Below are 25,215 nucleotides of genomic sequence, written 5' to 3' on the forward strand. Positions count from 1 at the left end.
GATAGATAGGAAGATAGATAGATATTAGATGTCATACTGCTTCGGCCACTACTTGACCACTGTCTGTGTGTATAACATCCCTCACTCTCCACCCCGCCATACTGGGCACATCTCCAGCCCCTTTACCTTCTGTATCACCCCATTGACTGTTTCCACCAATTGATTACTACATTTAACTTTTGTTTCTGTTCCCCCTGTCTTGTAAGCACTGCGGGATATGTTTGTGCTATATAAATAAAGATTATTATTTATTATTATAGATAGAAAGATAGGAGATAGATAGATAGGAGATGGATGAATAGAACGGTGGATGGAAGATAGATAGAAAGATAGGAGATAAATAGATAGATAAATGGAATATAGATAGATAGATGAATAGAAAGGTGCATGGAAGATGGATAGATATGGTATAGATGGAAAATAAATAGAAGATAGATATAAGATAGATAGATATAGGTAGATGGATGGATGGATGGATGGATGGAAGATAGATGGATGAATGGATGGATGGAAGATAGATGGATGGATGGAAGATAGATAGATATAGGTAGATAAATAGATGGATGGATGGATGGAAGATAGATAGATATAGGTAGATAGATATGAGACTAAGGCCAAGCTTACACAAATGTATGCTACTTGTATATTACCCACACAGTTTTTGTGCACCTGATACTCAGTAACAAAATCCAATATACTTTACACGAAATGAGCACGCGAAAAAACTCGCAGCAGTTCTATCCTGGCCCATATTATACGTGTATACACACCAAGATAGTGTATTGGGATTGGTGGTGTGCAGCAAGTACTCATGTCACTACGCACTTGCTGCATGCATGCGCGGGAGTCTCTCGTGGCACGCAGCTAATTACTGCTATGTAAGCCCAGCCTTAGATAGATCTGCTAAATTACCTTATTACCTTCAAGGGGTTGTTCAGGATTTTGGAATTTTTTTAATTAATGACCTATTCTCAAGATAGGTCAGCAATAGATAACTACAAGGGTTCGCCACTCAGGTTTCATGACGATCAGCTGATTATGGGTGCTGCCGTCCATGTGGCCAGCAATAAAAGTAGATAACGTTGTCTACATTCCAGCGGCTTGATTTGGTACTGCAGGCACAGATGCCATTGAATTCAATGCAAGCTGTGCCTGTAGTACCAAACTGGGCCGCTGCACTACTGTCATGGGTGGAGGTGTAGTGATGCAGGATTTAGGATACGATGCAGCAGATGGAGTAACCAAAGTGTGCAACAATTAAGAAACAAAAATAAAGAAGAACAATGGAAGAATAATGAGTAATTGAACTTTCCTTTTTTGACTCCCTAGACACAGTGTACAACACATGTAGTAATACCTTCAAGGCAAAAAAATTGCAGCTAACTTGCGAGAAACTCGTGTGAATAGACAATTTCCCGCTATTAAGTTCTGAATGTAATTAGCGGTGAAATTGCCCATTCACATGATTGGGAGCTGCGTGTTGCTGAAAAAAAGCACTGCTGCTCCAGGAGGAGAAAAAGAGATGAAGAAAAGTTCCATGGGGCTTCCCCTCATTGCTGAGGAGTGCCTTCATCTCAGCGAGGAGAGAGCAGTTACACTGAAGGGGAATCCCTCTCTCCCAGCTGCAGAAATATCCTTCTAGCTTTGCTGCTGGGGAATTCCTCCAGATCCACTGCTGGGGAATTCCTCCAGACCCGCTGCAGGGGGCAGCAGGGGAATCCCTCCAGTCTCGCTGAGATGAAGGGAGTCTCCTGCCAATGAAGGGGGTTGCACTGGGGCTTCCGTTTATCACTCTCTCTCCCTGCTGCAGGCGAAATCCCTTCATCTCCCTTTGCTGGCCAGCTCGCATAGTCTCCCATAGGAGTTTATGGAGGCTTCTGAGATTTTCTACCAAAAGATCGGTCAAGACCTATTTTTTGATGCAGCAGGAAATTGCACTCGCTGATGTCCAATCTTCTTTGTTGCAATTTTTTGATCTGGCTACAAATCGTTCATCTGAAGGTTTACATAGGAAACCATTGGTTCTATTAGTCGCGATTTTTTTGACTCATGTAACTTAGCTGCAAAAAATCGTCCATGTGAAAGAGGCCTTAGGGCTCATGTCCACGGGGAAAATAGGATTTAGGATCCGCAGCGGATTTCCTGCATGCGGATCCGCACCCCATAGGGATGCATTGACCACCCGCGGGTACATAAATACCCGCGGATCGTCAATAAAAGTGATTTTAAAAAAAATGGAGCATGAAAAAATCTGGACCATGCTCCATTTTCATGCGGGTCTCCCGCGGGGACGGCTCCCGCGGGTTTCTATTGAAGCCTATGGAAGCCGTCCGGATCCGCGGGAGACCTAAAATAGGAATTTAAAGCATTTACTCACCCGCAGCGGACCGCGAAGCTCTTCTCTTCCTCACGGCCGCATCTCCCTTGCTTCGGCTCGGCGGATGTGCCCGGCGCATGCGCGCGGCACGTCGACGACGTGCCGCCGGCGTCAGGAATTCATCCGCCGGCCGAAAATGAAGATCCGGCCGTGAGGAAGAGCAGAGCTTCGTCGCCCGCGCCGGATAGGTAAATTCTTTTAAATTGCTATTTTCGGCGCTCATGTCCGCGGGGCAGGAGGGACCCGCTGCAGATTCTACATGGAGAATCTGCAGCGGATCTGATTTTCCCCGTGGACATGAGGCCTTAGGCTATTTTGGATGTTCCCTCACATCACCCATTGTTTTCAATGGGGCTGGCACCAGCATCACAACACATGCTAGATGCATGCAAGGCAAGGCTTCCCCATTGAAAACAATAGGAGACACTCCGCGATCCTCCACCACAAAGTGATGCAAAGTGATGCAAGGTGGTTTTGATACAAAAATTCCTTGCATTTATGGGGAAATCACGTGTTGGCGAGTGAGATATCAGGCCATGATTCACGGTCTGGTATCACGATCGCCAATGTGAAGTTAGCCTCTCACATGGGGCGGAATTAGTCTGCTCAGACATTTCTGCGCCACAATGTTATCCCTATGGGTTTTTTCAATCCGCGCCTCCTTACTTCAAAACTGCAAGCTTCTATTCTGGAGCGCAAAAGCTTTCTGCTGCGGTACTAAGGACATCTTGTGGAATTGTTGTGGATTTCTAACATGTAGGAGATGTAATTCAACAATTAAAGCAGGAAAAACTGCAATTAATTCTGCAAGATGTCCGCACTAATTTACAAAATCTGCCTCTGTGCTGTGTGCTGCGGACGATTGCGTCCCATGTGAAAGACCCCTAAGCCTGGGTTCTCACAGGGTGGAATCCTGCCGAAAATCTTGCGGTTTTGCTGCAGCAAAAAACTGCGAGACTTCTGCCGGGGAAGCGCAGTTTCAAAACTCACGGCACTTAACTGCGGGTTTTGGAGCAAGCTTTTCTGTTGTGGCTTGCGCTCCCATAGAGAGCAGCGCGGCCGCAACGGAAGAAAAAAAAATAGACATGCTGCGGCCGGGGAATCCGCGCCGCAGCGCCGACTTCGCCTGGACAGATTGCCTGTCCTGTGTGGACAAGATTTTTGACAAATCTCGTCCACATGGCTGTCCAATCCTGGGATTAGCAGCCGCAGGCGGTTTTGCCACAGCGGAATTCCGTGGCAAATCCACCCTGTGTGAACCCAGCCTAAGGGCGCCCACCCACTGGCGATTTTTTTGCCCTGCGAAATTCGCAACATTTTTTTCTCTGCAGGGGTCTATGGGACTTGTAATGTTAAAATCGCGATCGCGGTAAATTGCGATTTTGCGCGATCGCGATTTTAACATTACAAGTCCCATAGACCCCAGGAGAAAAAAAATGCTGCGAATTTCGCAGGGAAAAAAAAACGCCAGTGGGTGGGCGCCCTAAGGGTGCAATATCGGGCCGCATTCTCATGGGACGGAAACCCCGCAGAAATCTAATGCAATGTCCAGAGCAGGACCCCTTCAAAACCTGCGCCATTCCGCTGGTTTGAAGTCGCCTATCTACCTGTATTCAGCTGCGGCCATCTCTCCCCATAGAGAGGAGAGAGCTTGCAGCAGAAATGGCGATACAATTAACATGCTGCAGCTTTGAATCTGTTTCAGTGCGGCTTCGCTGTGAGATTTTTGCAAATCCTGTCTACTTTCCTGCTTAGTCTCGGCTGAAGATCGCCGGCGAAATTTCCTCACGGAAATTCCGCGGCAATTCTGACTCGCATGAACCCCGCCATTAGGGCTCATTCACACAGACATAGGAGCATTCCTGCAGTGCAAATACATCATGGCCAAAATACGCTTACGCCAGCAAATTTCGCCTGCTCCCACATGACTTGTGTGCACAAATATGCTGCGTGTTTGTGCATACAAATACTCACAAAATCACTGCAAATATGCAAGTTTTCTGCTGCGAGAAGAACGCATCACATCTCTGCAACACGCGATATTCACGTGCCTGAGAGTCGGATGTTAAATTAATTGGAAAAATAGCAAAGTCACATCGCACTCGCATGAGTACAACGCTATTTTTTACAACTCCCGTACAGAATATCGGGTGAAATTCGCCCGTGTGATTGTACCCCGATTAGGGTTGTCTAAAAGACAGTCCTTGTTGCCCATAGCAACCAATTACAGCGCAGCTTTCATTTCTTTTATGCCTCTTTCCCACAGGCGACAGCGATTTTGCAGCGAGGAAATCGCGGCAAAATTGCATCTTTGCTCCCACAATTGTTCAGCGATGTCGCTGCTTTTTTGTGAGAATAATCTCACATTGCGTCCGCTTGCAAAAAAATTGCGCGTCTTTTATCACAAAAATCAATAGGACTTTCTAAACACACATCGCACGAAAACTGCAAGATAAACAAGGAGGGAAACACGGCCTACAAACAAATCGCAAATTGTGGCAAGATAGAGGATGCCATCAAGCTAGCATCAGAGAAAACATGGCAAATGTGAGGGAGACCATAGAAAAACATCAGTTTCAAAATTCCGCATTTTTATTCACTCTCGCATGGTGCAAAAATCATGCAATTTTACGGTCCGTGTGAAACCGCGCTTGGGTGCCTTCACACTTGCGATTGCAATATCGTTGTGTTTTTTAACGCAAATGTCAGTAGGACTTTCTAATGTTAAAAACGTATTGTACAAAAATCGCAAATCACAAACTTGCAATTTTTTGTGCGATGTGTTCTTAACAGTCACGTTAAAAAAAAGCAATATCGCAAATGTGAGTGCACTCCTACTGTTGAGGTCAAATGAAAGCTGCGCTGTGATTGGTTGCCATTTCCTATATTACTGAGGTAAATTGAAGGCTGTACTGTGATTAGTTGCTATTTCTTATACTACTGAGGTAAATTAAAAGCTGCGCTGTGATTGGTTGATATTTCTTATACTACTGAGGTAAAATGAAAGCTGCGCTGTGATTGGTTGCCATTTCCTATATTACTGAAGTAACATGAAAGCTGCGCTGTGATTGGTTGTTATTTCTTATACTGCTGAGTTAAATGAAAGCTGCGCTGATTGGTTGGTTTTCCTTATACTGCTGAGGTAAAATGAAAGCCGCACTGTGATTGGTTGCTATTTCTTACACTGCTGAGGGAAAATGAAAGCTGCGCTGTGATTGGTTGCTATAAGCAACAAATAGATTTTCTTTAAGACCGCTTTCATAAGAGTGTGGCGCCGGCTACTGTTCTGTACACATCCTGCACAGCAAACTTCACGCCTCGCGTCATCTACATCCACACCAGCGGCATGAAGTTACCTCTCTCAATGAACCAGCCGACGCCTCGTATTATAACTCAATATTATATTTAACCCCAATATTGCGCTTGCCAAAATGTGTTTTTCTCGCTGATGTATGGCGTGTTGCATTCAAAAACGTCTCACAACTAGAGATGAGCGAACGTACTCATTTCGAGTAATTACTCGATCGAGTACCGCTATTTTCGAGTACTTCAGTACTCGGGTGAAAAGATTCGGGGGGGGCGGGGGGAGGTTTGGCGGCCCTCTCTCTCTCCCTCTCCCCCCCACTCCCTGCTGCAACCCCCCCCCCCCCCCCACTCACCCACGGCGCCCCCCGAATCTTTTCGCCCGAGTACGGAAGTACTCGAAAATCGCGGTACTCGGGCAAAAAAGGGGCGTGGCCGAGTAGGCTCGCTCATCTCTACTCACAACGCTTCTGTGAAATTGCGATCCTCAGGCGCGGGTGTCACTCACGTCAGATGAGTTGGCCACCTGCAAATAGTCTTATCTTACGTGTCGCAAGGCGGAATGACCACTTCTCTGCCGTGCTCCCCTGTATTTGGGGTACTTGCTCTTCCCCATGTAGGAGGGTGAGCGGAGGGTAGTAATGCCCCAGGCCCCATCATGCCCTCTTATCTGCTGATGTGGGGAGGGGGGTTATTGCTCCACCTGAAGAAAGAGATAAGTGTTTCCTCAAGAATCCCACTGCAGAAGGTGGCCTGAAGCTACAAATACTGTGCTCCAGCTGTCAGGCTGTGTCACTGATGAATGCTTGTGAGCTTCTCCACCCTGCATTCATCTCCTCCGCGCCCCACGGCTCCGTTTGTAGGCATCATTCCACTGATGAAAGGGACAGCGGTCTGCTGTGCTTGTCAGGACAAAGTCACTACGGAACGCCGTAGCATCACTAGTCCAATACAGCTCAATGCACAGATGGAGCAACATGACAGGCTCACTAGGAAAGACAGGCTCACTAGGAAAGACAGGCTCACTAGGAAAGACAGGCTCACTAGGAAAGACAGGCTCACTAGGAAAGGCAGGCTCACTAGGAAAGACGGGCTCACTAGGAAAGGCGGGCTCACTAGGAAAGGCAGGCTCACTAGGAAAGGCAGGCTCACTAGGAAAGGCAGGCTCACTAGGAAAGGCAGGCTCACTAGGAAAGGCAGGCTCACTAGGAAAGACAGGCTCACTAGGAAAGACAGGCTCACTAGGAAAGCGCATTGTTTTAGATGGTTATGCGGTAATGAGAAAGCTCCGAAGATGTCGAGTGAAGCTGTAGGTTGGATTCATGTGCGCCTATTCGGGTGTGAAATTTGTTTGCGAGCAATATGTAGAAAATAGAACCCATCAATTTCAACGGCTGGGAGTATCGGTGCAAAAAGAAAATGCCCCCCAAAACATGATGCCCATTCTGCCAAAACACTGTGCAAATACACTTACGCGTGTGTGAAGCCGGCCTTACACTGATGCTTTATCCTCAGGATACTAAATTGGTCAGGGTCCAACGATCAGTTGCATGAAAGGAACACTGCATGCCCTTCATTATTAATCCTGGCATTATGAAAGGGCACTGGGGATATGCTGGGGCTCAACCTCGGAAGAGGGTGGCAACTGGTAGGCCGACTGATGGCACATCCGGGAGTGAGAGACCCAGCTCCTGTGGGGTCACCATCATTTCCCAATCTACATGGAAGCTTTGTGGCCTGGTTCTGACTAGACCGGTTCGCTGGAGGGTCTTGATTTAAAGTAGGCCCAAGGAATCATAGGAACCAAAAGGCGCTGTGGGTAACTTTGTAAACCTGCAGACTCCATTGGGAAGGCTGAAGAACTTTTTAATGAAGCGGCAATAATAGATGGCCATTCTCTGGCTAGAGACAAACGTTTGCTGGGTGCAGTTCAGTAACACTTTGCCATTTACGTGGATTGTAAGTCCAGATCCAAGTATTGCCAGTTCAACCATCCAGTTCACCAGAACAAGGTCTCTCCCGAATATTGAATTCAGTATTAGGGCCCCTTTACAGGAGCGTATGTGCAAAAATGCTCACCTCAGCGCAATGTATTTGTACAGTGAATTAGGCGCTTTTACACACATATTGGCACATTTTACTGTGCTTTTTGCACACGCGGGTATGTTCACATGGGTGCAGGACACCCCCCTTCCACCGTGGTGTAAAAGGCTATTTAGCCTAATGGGGCGCGGATGTGTGTTTTTGTGCAGTAAAAATTTTGCGCACACGTTCCTGTGATGCTACATAGACATAAAACGCGTTTCGACTCTGTGAAAAAAGAGTCTTGATCACCCCTGATGCTACAGTATTGGTGATAGGCGGGGTTTCCAACCCAAATTTTTCAGAACAATTCATGCAAAAATCACGGACAAGTCCTTTTTTTTTTTTTTTTACGGACACTAGAAAAAAATTACGAATTCTCCAGAAATTTCTGGCCGGTTTGGCAATACTGGTGGTAGGGTGCTAGTTAAAGGCGTATATAGGCATCCAGCTATGGATATACTCCTCCACAGAAGGAAGTTGCAATGAACAGCGAGCGTCAGTAGAGGGCAGCAAAGAGGACACAACATTTTAAGTGAAGGTGTTCTCTGTACATCTCCAGTGTTCCCTAAATGTATGTTCTCATTTTACAACGTCCCACTAAACATAATTGAACATGTTGGGAGTTGTACTTTCTCAACCGCTGGAGAGCCACAAGTTGGGGATCACTGCATGATGCATCTAACAACCATTCTTCTCCGGGGTGGGATTTCCCTCATTGGCAATACTCACACCTCGAAAGCCACAACCAACATATAGAGATGTAGCAGAGCTAAGGTTGTTACTATTTGGTGACATCACATTTTATCTATAGTTTTCCATATTGTGGGTAAACCCATGAAGTTATGATAAAATGATCCATTTTCAAAATCCCGTTGAGAGAATAGGATGTGACTATCAGTCACATCCAACTCCCACTGGGGAATGGTGCGGGCTCACTTATGATCCTGTGCCATCCAAAGTTTACATCTTGCTGTGTTAGCTACCACCCGGCAAGGACGTAAACTTACACCTGTTGTGTTAGGTACCACCCTGCCAGGACGTAAACTTACACCTGTTGTGTTAGGTACCACACTGCCAGGACGTAAACTTACACCTATTGTCTTAGGTACCACCCTTCCAGGATGTAAGACGTCTTGTGGTGTTAAGGGATGAATACCCAGCATGACATGCTACAAAGTGCCCATCAACATCTAAAGCTTTTGTGTTGTTTTTTCCAATACTATACACGTAATTCTTTTTCTTCATTTACGAATAGTACATCCTGTATAACTCAAATTGCAACAGTTGCGAATCATATTGTCTATGACAGAGGTGTCAAACTCATTTTCACCGAGGGCCACATCACGCTTAGGCCTCCTTCCCACGAAAGGATTTCCGCCGCGTAATTTGCGGCGAAAATCTGTTGCGTTGCCCGCAGCTATTAGGTTCTATTGAACCTAATAGCTCAGGGCTCACGGTGCGGAATTCTACCGCGGAATTCCGCACCGTGAAATCTCCCGTCCTCACCCGCGGCATGCTCTATTTGTCGCGGGTGTACGCACGGACGGCTTCCATTGCAGTCAATGAAAGCCGTCCGTTCACGCTATCTCCCGCTGTAGCACAGCAGAAGATAGCGTAAAAACGCTTCCCCGCCTACCGCCGCCGCGTCATATGATGCGCCTGGCGCGTCACATGACACAACCGGCCGCGTCATGTGACGTGGCCGGCGTGTCACATGACGCGGCAGCGGTGGGCGGGGAAGTGTCATGCGGGAGCGAGGACGCCGGATCCGCAGGTAAAAATGGGGTCTCCTGGGGGGCGCTGTGACGGGCTGATGGACTCAGGGGAGGAAGATCCCGGCTGTACACTGATGTCAGAGTGTGCGCAGAGATCAGCACTTCCAGTGTGATTACCAGCGGGGAGCTGCGGCATCCCAGCCGGTAATTGCTACAGTGGTGAACGACTGTCAGCACACCCCGGGCCAAGTAAAATGAGGCAGCGGGCCTTGTGTTTGTTATACAATATAATCAATGCAACGGAGGACAATGTACGGCTACAAACGGACCTAGATAAGCTGGGGGCTTGGGCAGAAAAATGGCAAATGAAGTTCAATGTTGAGTAAGGTTGTGCACATGGGTAGGAGAAACGGATGTCACCAATATACAGTAAATGGGGTACTGCTAGGGAAAAGTGATATGGAAAAAGACCTGGGAGTACTAGTGGATAGTAGACTAAACTGGAGTAACCAATGCCAGTCAGCTGCTGCAAAAGCTAATAGAGTCTTGGGGTGCATTAAAAGAGGTATAGGGGCGAGGGGCGAGAACATTATTCTTCCACTATATAAGGCACTTGTCAGGCCCCACATGGAATACTGTGTACAGTTCTGGTCACCGGTGCTCAGGAAAGATGTTACAGTGCTGGAGGGGGTTCAAAGAAGAGCAACTAAACTAATACATGGAATGGGAGGAATGGAATACCCAGAGAGGCTATCCAAATTGGGATTATTTACTCTAGAAAAAAGGCGGCTAAGGGGCAATCAAATAACTATGTATAGATACATTAGGGGACAATACAAGGATCTCCCCCAGGATCTGTTTATACCCAGGACTGCGACGATAACAAGAGGACATATGAATCTTAGGTTAATTGTTAATCCGGGTATACAATCAGGTAGGAACTATTAGGGGTTGATCCAGGGAACAGTCTGATTGCCATTAGGGAGTCGGGAAGAAATTTTTCTCCCAAAAGGGCTAATTGGCTTCTGCTCTTGGGGTTTTTTTGCCTTCCTCTGGATCAACAAAACAGGAGGATAGACAGGCTGGACTAGATGGACATTGTCTTCATTCTTACAAACTATGTTACCTGTGGTCTATGACATGCTTGGTATCACAATTAATAAATGGTCTAATTGGAAAACTGGCATTACCTTCCAAATTCCAAAACTCCTGTGTTTTTATACTATATCCGCATGCATTACAACGTGCGGTACCGCAAGTAGGAAAAACGTTTAGAGATAAGCAACATCTGCTATTACTGGTCGATGGGAAATAACTTGGAGGGAGCCTGCTACCTCAATTTTGGTTTCTCTTTGATACACGATGAACACCTTGCTTATAAGATGTCTCTCAGACTTTCTTCTTGCTTCCAGAAAGGTAAGTAAAACAAAAAAATGTCTTTCATTTTATTAAAATTCCTACTGTATGCAGTTGCATCTGTTTCGCCTTTCGGCGTGGATATCGCCTTGTATGGCAGCTTTTACTATGTGAATTTAAATTTGTGAATAAAGAAGAATCCTTTTTATGGAGCCGGCATTTCTCTATTGTTCAGCGGCCATAGAAGAATCGCCATTGAAGCCTGTGTGTGGCTGCGTGGTCATGTGCACAACGAACAGCATATGACCGCCGCCGCTTCTTCTGAGTACTGTGCAGCGGGCACCGCGGCTGCAGTGTTGGATGGGGAGCCGCAGGGATGACTGAGTATTCAATGTTTCTTTATTTTAAGGCCCTATATTTTTTTATGCCCTGGAAAACTCCTCTAAGCGCCCTGCAGCCATCCAATTATTATCCCTCCTGTGCTTTCATACAGGAACAGGAGCGAAAGCATGCTAAAATCTCATAGATTTCCACTCATAGATGAATGACTGCATATTTACATGGGCCGACAGTCGTTTGCAATTTTTTGCTCACTTACCTAAGTCCCACATATACATGGGGGGTAGTTTCCCATAAGCAGTTTTTTCAGCAGTTGCCGTCGGCCTGTATAAAAGTACCCATAGACAGATCATTGAGTTAATTGGGAACTGTGTAATACCTTATTTCTCCTGTGGGGGAGCTGCAAAGAAATTGAACACTTACTGCCAGGTTCTTCGAAAGATTAAAGCTGATCATTGAGGCTCCCAGGAGCTTGTAACTGTAGTGCCTGGAGCAGATAAATCCTAATAAATATCTTAGTGTATCATTCAGTCAAAGACCACCAAGGACACCTTGAGGCCGCCTGCAAATTAATGGATTTGCGTTGCGGAATCTGCAATCGGCGTCCGCACTGCGGATCCGCAGCAAATACCGTTCGTTACATGCTGAGGAAAAGTGCTTCTTCCTGCACAATTGCCGAAACGAATTGCGATGTCTGCAAGCGAAGGCAAAATCACAGCATGTTCTATTTGGGTGCGTATTCCGCACAGGCGGCTTCCATTGAAGATATGCAGCGGAGCGGAGAGCGCCTGTTAGGTCATGTATTGTGTTTTTTTTAATGTGGCTAGGGTTTATTTAAGGCTTATATTTCAAGTCCCCCGTTCCCCCCCTAAAAAATCCCGTCAAAAGAGCGCTACAAAGTCGCGATATCGCTGCGAGAAAATGCTGCGATATCGCACAAAACACAGCTGCAGTATCGCTGCAGTTTTCTCACAGCAGTATTGCTGTCACCCGTGTGAAAGAGGCTTAAAGCAGCTAAATACTCTAACTGCTTTATGATACATCAGAAGCCTGTTAATACCGGAATATTCCTATAACTCACGATGTTACGCAAAACAAGAATGACCAGTTCAGCTCTGCTACATCTGTATCTCGCAATATATTTTGTATTTCTAACACACATGCATTTCTTTGCAGACTTGCTGACGGGGACCAAGTGGATACAATGAGGACGCAGCACGGCGTACATACGATGGTTTTTGTGTCGCTCCTTGCGGTGACATTTTTCTTATCCAATCTTGGGCAGAGTCAAGGTAATTATTGTAGATGTGCATTATACCCTGCGTTATATCTCCACAGTTATCTGGTGTGCAGAGATCAAATGTGATTACCCATAGCTGAATATTACAATGTAACTGTGTGTATATATATGCTAACTGACATATACTCACAGATCAGGATTGCATATGACATAATAATCATTGCTCTACTGCCTGACACATGCTGCCTTATGTAATAACATTTTTGCTATTGTTTAGTAGGTTGAGTAGATTGTGGGTTACTCTAAATTGACTTGGCATAATATGTTCTTGTTATCTTTGCCTCATTATTACATTTTTGCTGAGTTTTTCATCATTTTATCATTATTATGGTAGTTGTATTGTGCATGTCGTACGAACTTGGGTGTATGTACTTGCTCTACAGAATAGAAGGGCCAAGGAGAGCTTGGAGAATCAAGAGATATGTGATCTAATGCTATCTTCCCATTCTATTAGCAGTGTATGTAAGTATTCACATGGTCTTATAGACCTGACGTCAGCCGAAACACTGGGGCTTATTAACTTAGACCAGCATTTCATATGCCAGTCTAATGGCCCTTTTATGTGGGCCGACAGTTGGGTAAACGGCTGCAGGAGCGCTGACGTCACTGTTAGGGTCATTAGCGCCCGTGCAGAGCGTTTACACTGAAAGACTTCACCGCTCAGCGCTTCACCTTCTATGTAAAGAAGATTGACAAGCCCACGATCCAACAATTGGTTTTTTTTGGTTAACAAAATTTTTTTTGATTTTCAAAAGGTCAAAACATGTTAATCAAGACTTTAAACATTACACTCATGTATATAGTCAGGGCATTACAGAGTTGAGCAAAATGCCCAAAAGTTACATTTCAAATATTAATTCTTACAAAGTAAAATAAAGTACTAATCAAAGTTCTGTTCCTTCAATAGCTTAACCCCTTAATAAAGTAGAATAGAATCAGCCTAAATAGAACAGAAACAATAGTAATAGTATACTCGCTAAGGCACATTACTGGAGCGAGTAGTGCCTTAGCCGAGTATCTCCCCGCTCATCTCTAAAGATTCGGGGGCCGGCGCGGGTGACAGGTGAGTTGCGGCGGGGAGCGGGGGGGGAGAGAGGGAGAGAGAGATCTCCCCTCCGTTCCTCCCCGCTTTCCCCGGCCGCTCCCCGCCCTCCGCCGGCCCCCGAATCTTTAGAGACGAGTAATGTGCCTTAGCGAGTATACTCGCTCATCTCTAAATAGTAACAGTTGGGGGAAGACAGAAAAAATGGGGAAAACACATAAGGAGAAGATCAGGGGAGTGAAGGCAGTTGGCTGTGCTTATTGCTTGTCATATCGGTGCAGTTGTGTTGGGAAAGTGAAGTAAACTCTTCTGTTGATATGTACCTCATAAGTTTGTTGGGGAATTGGATGATATACTTGATAGTAAACTAGATTCCCCTGGGAGGAACAAGGATCTGGTTGTTGGGTTCCATAGATGCATAGTGAGCGAGTATTGGTTCCAAGAAGAATAGATTCTCTCATATACCGTTTTCCTCCAGGAGCGAGCGATTGCTGTACATGCAGCTAAGAAACAATAGGATATCCATTTATGAGTGTGTTTGGGAATGTTAGGAATACGTTTGCCCAGTAAAATTTCCCAGGATGACTTTTATAATGAAATATTAGTAATGGAAAATATAAGAGTGTATACCTGAATCCAGAACCTGCGGAGCCTAGGGCAGTTCCACTAGATATGTAGAAAGGTTCCCTCCCCTCCGCATCCCCTAAAACATAGGCCTGAAGTCCGCGGAAACATGCTGGAGATTCTTTTAGGACTGAGATACCAACACATTAGCAGTTTATAACCCGCTTCTGTAATTGATCAGTTTTGCAATTGGTGTTGCGATTTTATGCCGCTCTGAAATTGGCAATTCCTCACCTAGCTCCCCTTCCAATCTCCTAATGTAGGGGAGTTTGTCCTTGGGAGTATAATTGGAGTATAATTTGGCAATTATTCCAGGGCCCCTGGAATTTGTGTTACAAAGGCTTTCGAAGATAGTTAATTCGGCCAGATTTCGTCTATCTTTGGAAGAAGCCAATACATAATGCTTAATTTGCTGTAGACGAAAAATCTCTGCATTTGGAATGGAGTGAACAGCACAAAACAACTCAAATTGTCCGAAGCCTAGTCTATCCACGAAATCAATCATTCTGGTGAGATCTCTGGTTATCCATCATCCAAAGTTGGTTTTGTTCATACCAGGAGAGAAGGCCGGATTACCAAATATATTTGACATGGGGAGATGTTTAGATATCAGGCTATATCTTTTTTAGAGTCTATCCCAAAGCGCCAGGGAAGAGGACAGATTAGGGTTCACAGTGATGACTGAAAGGATCCAGGAATAGTGCCATGTTGCATAGTAAACAGGCTTTACACATCTCTTCTAAAGCAGTAGGGTGTCATTGAGTGAGAAAGAGAACTGCACAGGAGCCCAGGAGCTTATACTACTACTGTTAGATGCTGGGACTTCTTGCTGTGATAGAGGCAGAGAGAAATGCGTCTTTCAGTGTAGATAGAGAAAAGCAACTATATTGCTACTGCAGAGGCCTTATACTGTTAAAACCAGGTGAAAAGGTAAAGCCTGATGGTTTTGCTTGAGGCTGGAAGTAGTCCCATCCACTTTACATGCAGTGTTGCATTTAAACCACTATAAAGGAGTTGTTCACTTTGGACAAGCATTATATGGTGTCCATTCAAATCATTGGGTTGTTTTATGTAATGACGGACAGGACATGCCCCCCACAGTGAGAAACACCTACAGTATCTATAACCACTGTGCATTTTGTTTACGAGATGAACTTCCTGAAAGGGAGACCCCCTCTACTGACTTAGAATTCAATAATAGCACATACAAAAATGGGTTTTCTATACTGGAAAGCTTCATTTAATTCTATCCTACATAACTATTACATCAACATTGTCTTCCCTTAGATCTTATTTAGTAGCGTGAACACCCCAGCATGAAGCTGGTTTCCCAGATGGTGAGTGTTGGCCGGAATCAGCTTTTTTTTGTTGTTTCAATACATTGCAATCTTCCCACAATTCCGCATTGGTTCGGGAAAAATGTCATTATGCCTACAAAATATTTCAATGGCCAACAATGGGTCAAGATAGGTCAAACTTGAATGAGTTTCCTACTGTTGAAGGGTGTGTAAAGTCCACAATAGTCTTAGTTTCACTGTGGCAATATCCTAGTTGTTTATGAATCTTTTGCTGCTGTTTTACTTCAGTTTTTTATTGTTGTTCTTTTCAAAATGTTCAATCTGGTAAGAATTTATTCTCCTCTATCCAATGTCACAGACAGTTATCTTCAGGTCTTTATCATATATAGGAGATAATCCAAATCTTTTCACCATGTAAGATTCCCTAAAAAATGTTTGTCTTCTCCCAGCAGGGCTAGCAAAACCAAGCAAATGTCAGGTCCTACTTGTCAAAACCAGTGTAACACCCAACCATCTTTAGGTCTTTATCATATATACATTTCCAAACTTTTTAATATGGCGGATTTTCTAAAAATATTTTTGAAAAAATACAGTATCAGCGCCTCATATTTTGTAATAGCTTTTTGTACCGGTGAATAAGAGGTTAACTCACCTGGTGTCTAGTGGAACTCTCTGGCCTGAGAGTCCACCGACACCTGTTATCCACGTTGGCTTGAGTAAACCACCCTGGGTCCTTGATCCGGATCTCCGGAGAGTCGTCTATGGGTTACAGCTCTAATATGGCTTTAGCATAAAATAGCATACAGGAGAATACAAAGAACCCCGCGCTCGTAGGAATCCAAGGAATTAAAATCGGACACGGCGGTCCTTAAGTTATATATTTATTCAGGATGCAACGCGTTTCATAACTTAAGGACCGCCGTGTCCGATTTTAATTCCTTGGATTCCTACGAGTGCGGGGTTCTTTGTATTCTCCTGTATGCTTTGTTCTCCTGAATATTTTTGTTCTCCTAGGAAACCTCTGCAGGGCGGGCATCAACTCCCAGCAAACCCAAGCAAATGACAAGTCCTAACAGAGGACAGGCCCACACTTATTTCAGTTATATCAAGACCAATGTCACACTCGGCTGTTTTTAGGTCTCAATTATACATAGAAATATTTTTTTTTACATAGCATATTACCTAAAAATGTTTTGTTTCAAGAAATCCCTAGCCAGGGACTAACAGGGGCAGATCCATGGTCATTTGTGTTAATATGCTCTACACTTGCCATACTTGTCAAAATCGTAGTCATACTCATCCATCCTTTTCATCTTTGGGTCTTCAAATGGTTCTCAATCTTTTTATCATAAGGGAAACCTTTAAAAAATTAATGTCCTCCCAGAAAACCCCAGAAGGGCTGGCATCAGAACCCAATAAACCTAAGCAAATGCTAGGGTCTACCAAAATTTGCCCTAGACTGATTTAACACTGGCCCATCATTGGGTTTTCATCCTATATAACATTTTTTTCTAATCCTTTACCATGGGGATCTCCTAAAAATGTCTGTCCTACCAGGAAGCTCGTAGCCCAGGCCATGGAGATTTGAATTGACCTGTCACAATCGGTCATCTTTGCGTCTTCATCATATCATTGTCCTCCTATGAAACCCCTACTGCAATCTTAAGCAAGCATGATGGCCCAAGCAATCAATAATTCTTAAAGGGATAATGTGCCGATTTAAAGTGAAAGCTAAATGCTACATAATGTAATTTTGCAATACAATATTATAACTTGTTTTACAAATCTGCAGAGATATCACTTTACCCTTTGCCCCCCTCCCCCCTGCTTAGTTCTGCATTGGTATCTAATGGATACGACCTGTATGCTATGCGGTATTACTGGTCAGACATGCTCAGTGCCTTCCAATTCTGGAATAACAATACAGTTTGTACAGCTGTGAATGTGCACTCGTCAGTAACTGTCAATGGGGCATTGTGGGAGATGTAGCCTGTGGTGCCCAGTGGCCATTTCAAATAATAAAATGGAAATCCGAAGCTGGCTGGAAAGCAGCGGTGGCGCAGGTCAGCAGAAAAGGCACTGGAGTTCAGTTTAACTTTTTACGTAGACCTTTGGAATACTGGTACTAAGTGGAAACGTTGGGGAAAATTTTAAAATTTCGGCCTGTTTTCGTAATACCCCTTTAACTGTTGCTATGTTCTGTCTGAGACTCGCAAGGTGTCTTTACATGTTCAACTGCTTTTGGCTGCATGCTAATTCAGCCAAATTTGCCTCCTTCATACACATGCACGCTTGGTTCAGCCAAGTGTGCATATGCTCTCAATGAGGAGAGGGGAATAAGCCACTGCCTTACACCTCCAACAGCGGCTTATCTCCTTTGAGAACAAACGATCAGGAAGCTGAAATTCAACATTCCAAATCCTTAATTCCCTGGCATCTGCCAAATAAAGTAAAGCCAATCAACAATACACCTTGGATAGTCGTTCAGTCTTGCTGAAAGCAGCCTGTTTGACTGACTTGAGTCTAATGTGTGATGGCCACCCTTGGTCTTTGGTGTCTTCCAGTGAACCCCTGACTAGATTCAAAGGAAAACACTGTATGCAAAGCTTTGATTTAAAGTCAACATTAAATTATGACCTATAGTGGTACATTTTAGTACCGTGCAACCATCGGGGTTTATGGAATATGCTTTTGAAGATGGTGCCAAGTCACACACTCCAGATAAGGGTGGTTTCACACCTGCACCCGGGGGTTCTGCTCTGTTTGGGAAGTAGGAAAGGGAAATTCCTGTGGCCAAGCGGCTCCCTCTCGGGTTGGAACTGAACAGCTCCAAATGGACCCCATTGACTATAATGGGGTTCGTTCGGTTTCTACTCAGCCAACTGGCCTTTAGACAGAACAGAAAATGCTGCACCTAGCATTTTTCCTCAGGTATTTTGTGTCGGATCAGTGGCAGAACCTCCGACCAAAGGTTACAAGGCTTCTGTGAAACCACCCTATTTTGGTGGTAAGTACTGAAAGATGGAGCCCTGATTTAATTGCAACTGTTTAAAGAGCTTTTCTAAACTATTTCTGCACAGAATCGGCAACAAGTCAATAGTTGCAATCGGACAACTTCCCAGGACAAGCTATATCATAAAAATAGTACATTTTTTAGAGTGGAGAAGACCGAACCACAGAAGCTGAAAAAATGTTTTCTTAGGGCTCCCACCCACTGGCGTTTTTTTGTCCACTGCGCTGCGAGAGTAAGTGAAAAATCTCGCAGAACAGTGTGAGAAAATCGCTGAGATATCGCTCCGACATCGCCAGTCTTTTCAATGGGGCCAGCGGCAGCAGCGCTAGCCCCATTGAAAAGATATGGAGAATGCCGCGGACTTCTGCCACAGCTGTGACAGTTCTTAGCTATTCATTCATGAATAGCTAAGATATTGCTATTCATGAATGAATAGCTAAGAGCTATCTGCCATTGGCTGAGCGCTCAGCCAATAGCTAAGCACTAGCTGCTATTGGCTGAGCCCTCAGCTAATCCGCACAGCCCTTTCAGGAGGCGGGGATTTTTAAATCCCCGTCTGCTGAAAGTGCTGGACAGCAGTGCCAGGGAGCCAGCCGGAGGACGCGTCTGAGCGCCGGAGAGGTGAGTAATTTTTTAATTATTTTTTTAACCACTTTTTGATGATTATCAGCGAAGGGCTTATATTTCAAGCCCTTCTCCGATAATCATTCTGTGGGGCTTGTCAGAAACCACTGCTTTCAATGGGATTGGCAGCAGTGCCGATCCCATTTAAAGCAATGGGATAGCATGCCGCGGACTTCTGCCACAGCTGTGACAGCGGTCACAGCTGTGGCAGAAGTTAGCAGCATTCTCCATATCTTTTCAATGGTGCTAGCACTGCTGCCGCTGGCCCCATTGAAAAGACTGACGATGTCGCAGCGATATCCCAGCGATTTTCGGGTATCTGCCGGCGTTTTTCTCGCACTGCGATGCGAGACTTTAACTTTAGAATCGCATCACAATGGAGAAAAAAACGCCAGTGGGTGGGAGCCCTTATGGTAATAATAAATTGGCAGTAAATAAAAACCTCTTCTTCCAAGGTATTAAAAAAATCTTGTTCTTGTCTGGAAAAAGTAGGTGTCAATGGCCAGAATTATGTACCTTCCCAGGGGTTGTTTTCATCCTACTTTGCAAGAGCTGTAAACAGCAACTTTGCCTAGTTGTGTAGCCATATTTTTGCATAATTGAGCAGCAGGGTTGGCATTGGAACTTAGCAAATCCCAGGGCTGACTGGTGTTGGAGAAGCCCATGGTGAGATATGAAGCCAAGGATGAGGTAAATAGAGGATTGACTATGGCTCTGTTACATAAGAGCTCACATACATCTAGTGCCATATTTGTCATGCAGGAGTTTAGTAAAGGGTTTATAGTCCCTGCGGGTACATAAATGCCATTTTGGTTGTTACTATACATTCATAGATACAAATAGAAGAAATGGCTCCCAACTCCTCTGTAATCACGAATGTTTAGATTGCACCAAGCAGACATGTTTATTTCAACATGGAGGGTGGGATTCTACTAGGTGCTTATCTTCCAGTAGGAAAAGGAAGGGAAATGTTGCTAAGGTTCTATTTACACAAGAGAGTGTGATGTAGGTCCAAGAAAATCTGACTTACTGTACATCACACTCGTTTTTTCTGTGGTTTTGCTTTGATTGCGATTGGGTTTTGGCGTTAAAGGCATGTTGTTCCAATAGTTGAAATAGAAAAAAACGCATTGCAGTTGCATGCAAAATGCATGACATGAGTGCGATGCACACATAGGTAATAATGGTCAATTCTTGAATGAAATTAGGACATGCTGGGATTTTCTATCTCAGACTCTTTATATAAACCCCTTGAAAATAATGGGTTCTTTTCCCATGTGAGTTTGGTCCATATTGCAGTCAGGTAGAACTCGTGCAGGAAAATCACCTGTGTAAATACAACCTAATGGGAGCATTGAACTCCATGAACAATACGTTCAACCTTGTTCCTCTGATGGTCAGGGTAGGGGACAGTCAGTTTAACCCCAATCAAGCATGCACTCTGCCATTCAATTCATTACAATGGGACTGCTGGAAATAGCAGAGTTCAAATAGTCATTTACCTCCAGCAGTCCCACTGAAATGAATGCAGCAGCACTATGCATGCTTGACCAATGCTCCATTCATTTTTGGACCTTCAGAACCCCCCATCTTGTGATGAGAGAGGGTCTCAAAGTCCCCAATCCTGTGGAGACAACTTCCAAACTTGGTATAACCCCTTTAAAGGGCTTATCCATTTTTTTTATAATCCCTTCTCATGTGAAAGATCCCCTAACAATCAGCTAATCACATTTGGCTAGTCTTCATTCCTGCAGGAATGAAGCATTCCACTCTACCCATTGAATTTAGGAGGCCATCCCTGTAATGTACAGATATGCTGCTTCCTCTAGATCAGTGCTTCCCAAACTTCAGTCCTTGCAATTCCCCAAAAGCTCATGATATCCATCTGGCAATGTCTAAGGCACTTACAATAATTACATCACCTGTGCAATACTATGGTAATCCTTAAAAAGATGACCTGTTGGGGAGTCGTGAGGACTGGAATTTTGGAAACACGGCTCTAGATGGAGATACCTCATTGCAGCCACTGGTTAATTGATGGGATCCCAAGTAGAAGATTCCCCTCTACTGCATTCATATTCTTTAGTAGGTCCAATTGATTGCTATGAAATTGCAGTAGCCAGATACGTTTAACTTCTGGTGTAGCAGTCCAAAGAGTAGTCCTAAATCAAAGCATTAGTAAGGCATGCATGACTTGTTGGGTGTCCTAATGTACATCCCACAGCAAACCTGCCCATATACATTTCTTATGTGTGCAGTTATGAAGAACAACCCCAAGTCTTTGTTGGACACTTTTTTTTAGGGCCAAACTGGCCCACCAGTGTACCATAAGATTTTTCGATGCCCAGGCTCTTAGAAAATAGTAGACCCCAAAGGTCCTAATGAAGAAAACCCCATTTGTAGCTAATTTTGAACAGTGGGCTATTTTTTCATTCATCGCAGCTGCAGTTTTTGGAAAATCATAGCATTTTCATCATTGAAATACTTTCTCTTTGTAATCTGTCTTCAGGCCCTGCTCTTGAGGAATAATGCTCATCACTATACATCCATATTTTTTGTCCTGTCCTGAGAAGAGCTAGAACTGGAGCAATACGGGGGCAACTTCTAGAAGTCCAAAATTCGCAATAACACAACATTATGGTCCCAAGCACATCAGATTTTTATCAGAATTTTTTGAATTAGGTTCAGACATCTAAATGATTGCATTAATTTCCAAGTCTGACTATTACTGTGGTTATTACATGCTTTTACAGCACATGCAGGTTTAACGGTGCAGTGATGTCCCAGCCAAGAGTAGTTTGCCACAGGGCCTGTAAGTAGGTGACAGATGATTTCATTTCATTTGGGGCTAGGCTGGAACAAGTGCCAAAAAACACAAGCCTTGGGATCTCGATGATTTACATAGATAATATCAATAGATTGTCCCTCGTTCTACAAATATCAGTTTAGTGCATTTCTCAGCAAGATTTACAAAAAATGTATACTGTAAATATGCAAATAAGGAACATGGAATAATGTTGTTGAGGGATGGATATCTGACAGGTTTCCACTCGTCTCTATCCCTCTTATAAAGGAAGTCAATCCAAGAATGTTGAAAAGTACTGGTTTATTGCCTTGTTAAAAGCCAAGGAGCTGCAGACTAGGTAAAAGTTATATTTAATGAGAGTTTTCTGACTTTCGCAGATGCTATAGGTAAATGATTGCTCCAAAGTCGTCTCTAAATGAACTTTTGGGGCTCATTATGTGTCAGAGTCTTGGACCCATTGAAAGACCCTCTAGTGCTCTGGTGGGTTAGTTTAACCCTGTAAAATGCAATCTCAACATTCTCCATCCTCCATGTCTCACAGTAGCTGGGTGGTGTTTTAAGTACAGCATTACTGAAGTACTGTAGAATGTGAATATGGATATACAAGTCTTTGGGGTATGCACATGCTAAGAGTCTATTTCTAAAGCAGTTTCGGGACACTTATAAAGTATACTAGTATGGAGGCTCTACTTCACCCTCCCAACATATTCCATAGTTTGCACCACCTTCTTCCATGATTAGTCAAAAGTACTTTGCACAGAGTCTAACAAGTCTTTGCCAGATTTTCCATCTGTGCAAACAATGTATATCACCAGCTCAACATCATAGATGGCCATTACACAGATGCGCCCTTTAGGTGTTCTCCACTAGAAAGTCTTCTTTGGGTTCCTTCAAGCACAAGAGCCTGGGTGGGACTACTATCTCTTTAACCCCAAAGCAGCCCACCATAGAAAGGGCCACATAGATTCTTGTCCATCTCTCTATCTATCTCCTTACATGAGCTGCCAACCATCATCGGGGAAAGGGATTTCTCCACTTTAGTGCTCTGCGGGGGTTCCAGTGGTCAAACTCATACTTGTATAACTTTGGATAGTTGATAAATGTTCTTTGTGAGGAGCCATTTCAAGTCACATCATTTCTTATTCTTATTTCACACGCATTCACAATTTCATTCAGAATTGCCATTTACCTCTTCATAAATGATGTTGTAACAGATTTCCTAAAATCTATAGCAATAGAAAGGGAACTGTTGCACTGCATTTTTTGGGGATAGTTTTCTTTTGCATCATATTACTGTACAGTACCTGGAGTAATTACTATCCATTCCAGAGTGCCAATCAGCTGAACATGCTTTGCAGACGTTGAACCAGCAGGAAATGCTGATAGATGTGAGCTCAGGAGACAGCAGAATTGTGAAAATAGCTATGGATAAGAATTGCTATAAGAAATTACATAATTCAGAATTAATGATGACTGGGGTTTTGAATAGTTTAGCTCGACTAGTTTACCTAACTTTTGCACAAAGTTCAGTTCGGTCCAAATTAGATCAAGCCAACTGCGAGGGGATTTAAGAATGTTACAAGCCTGTTTTATGTTTGAATATAAAACGCAATAAAATCCTTTAAAACTAAATTAGTTCAAGCCAAACCGGAACTTCACCATAACGCCTTAAACTGGTATATAGCTCTGTCTTAGGCTTCGTTCACACGAGCGCTGTTTTCACGCATTAGAGGTGCATGAAAAGAGTTCTTCTATAAGAACCAATGGTTTCCTATAGAAGCGTTCACATGAAGGAATTTTAGACATGCTAAATACTCGCACTAATCAAAGATGACACATGCGAGTGCAAAGCTCGCATCTAAGGTCCGTGCTGCAGGAAAAGATAGGACCTGACCTATCTTTGGTGCGTGATATGCAGGAGTTTCCGTAGACTCCTATGGCAGCGGGAGTCTATGGAAACTCCTGTACAGAAAAGAAGATTACAAATCTTATTAGGAGGATTTCTGCTGATGGAAGGAATTCCCCGATGCTTACAGTGGGACATTTAAAACTTGCTGCCCAGAAGCACATTTTAAATGTCCCGCTGTAAACTCCTGTTAGTCCCTGCTAGGATGAGGGGAAGCCCCAAGGGTTCCCTTTATCTCCGCAGTAACTAACAGGAATTTAAAGCAGGACATTTAAATGTGCTTCTGGGCAGAAAGTTTTAAATGTCCTGCTGTAAGAAGTTGGGAATTGCTCCAGTCCCGCTGCTGGGCAATTCCCTAGAGGAAAGGAGGGGGGGGGGAAGGGGGGCAGTACAGAACTTACTCCACCTCTGTCTTCAAGGGATTTCCCTATAGCGGGGAAAGAGAGTGGGGCGGCGTTATAGGGCTTCCCCAAGAGTGTGGGAGGAGAGGGCAGGGCTAGAAGGATCCACCCTCTAGCCCCACCGCCTATCTCTTTGCTATGGGGAATCCCTGTGAATAGCCCTATAGCCATGCCCCTCTTTCTAGCCCCGCCCCTCTTTTTTTGGGTATGGGTATATCCACGTGGGACCCCCAGATCAGGGAGGGAGAGAGCAGTGCTATGGGGGCTTAACCCATAGCAGGGAGAGACAGAGAGGGGCTATGGGTTAATCCCCCATAGCCCCGCTCTCTCTCTCTCCTTGCTATGGGGAAATCCTGAATCCCTGTGGGGCTTCTTCTCTCTGTACTCCTGAAGCAGCTGCACTCTTTTAAGCACAGCTGTTCCAGTGAGCAGCTGCCGGTTCACACGATTTTTAGCACAGTATGGGCACGATTTTTTTTCGCGCACCTATACTGCGCTAAAAGCACGCTTGTGTAAACGAGATCTAAGAGCCATAAATGCCCTGTATAATTATATGGCTCTCAGACAGTGTTATACCCCAGTGTTCAGAACTTGCATTAACCCCTTGAGTGGAGGGTTTCCTACCACCCTGTCGTGCCCACCAGGGCAGGTTTTTTAAAATGGTCTAATCATTGAATTTCAACTAATTTTGCAGTTGCGTCTCAAGAGCCATAACGTTTTCATTTTTCCATTGACATGGCCATATAAGGGCTTGTTTTTTACGGGACAAGTTGTGATTTTTTAAACAGGAGGGAGGAAAAACAGAAATGAGGAAAAAAGAAAAAAGGCCATGTCATTAAGGGGTTAAATAATGCATTAACTTCCTTCTCTGGGTCATAACGACGCATGGATACCACATGTGTGATTGTATTTTTGATTTTTTTTTACAAAGTAAAGGGAGACAAGTGTTTTTATAATTTTTTTTTATAATTTTTTAACTTTTTTTTTTTTTGTCCCTTTAGGGGACTTCCACAGGGACCCATCAGG

At 44.2% G+C, this 25,215-nt stretch overlaps 1 protein-coding gene across 3 annotated transcripts in view; it reads left to right on the forward strand.

The window, feature by feature from the left end:
- The window catches only part of COL14A1 (collagen type XIV alpha 1 chain), a 175,831-nt gene that overhangs the window by 1,162 nt on the left and 149,454 nt on the right, over window positions 1-25,215 (forward strand). For all 3 annotated transcript variants that reach the window (XM_066578459.1, XM_066578458.1, XM_066578460.1), the window contains exon 2: window positions 12,352-12,467. In XM_066578459.1, coding sequence (XP_066434556.1) covers window positions 12,380-12,467 — 88 coding nt within the window. In that variant the 5' untranslated portion in view covers window positions 12,352-12,379. The remainder of the gene's footprint in view (window positions 1-12,351; window positions 12,468-25,215) is intronic.

Source organism: Eleutherodactylus coqui, chromosome 9 (genome assembly GCF_035609145.1).
Source record: "Eleutherodactylus coqui strain aEleCoq1 chromosome 9, aEleCoq1.hap1, whole genome shotgun sequence".
NCBI lineage: Eukaryota > Metazoa > Chordata > Amphibia > Anura > Eleutherodactylidae > Eleutherodactylus > Eleutherodactylus coqui.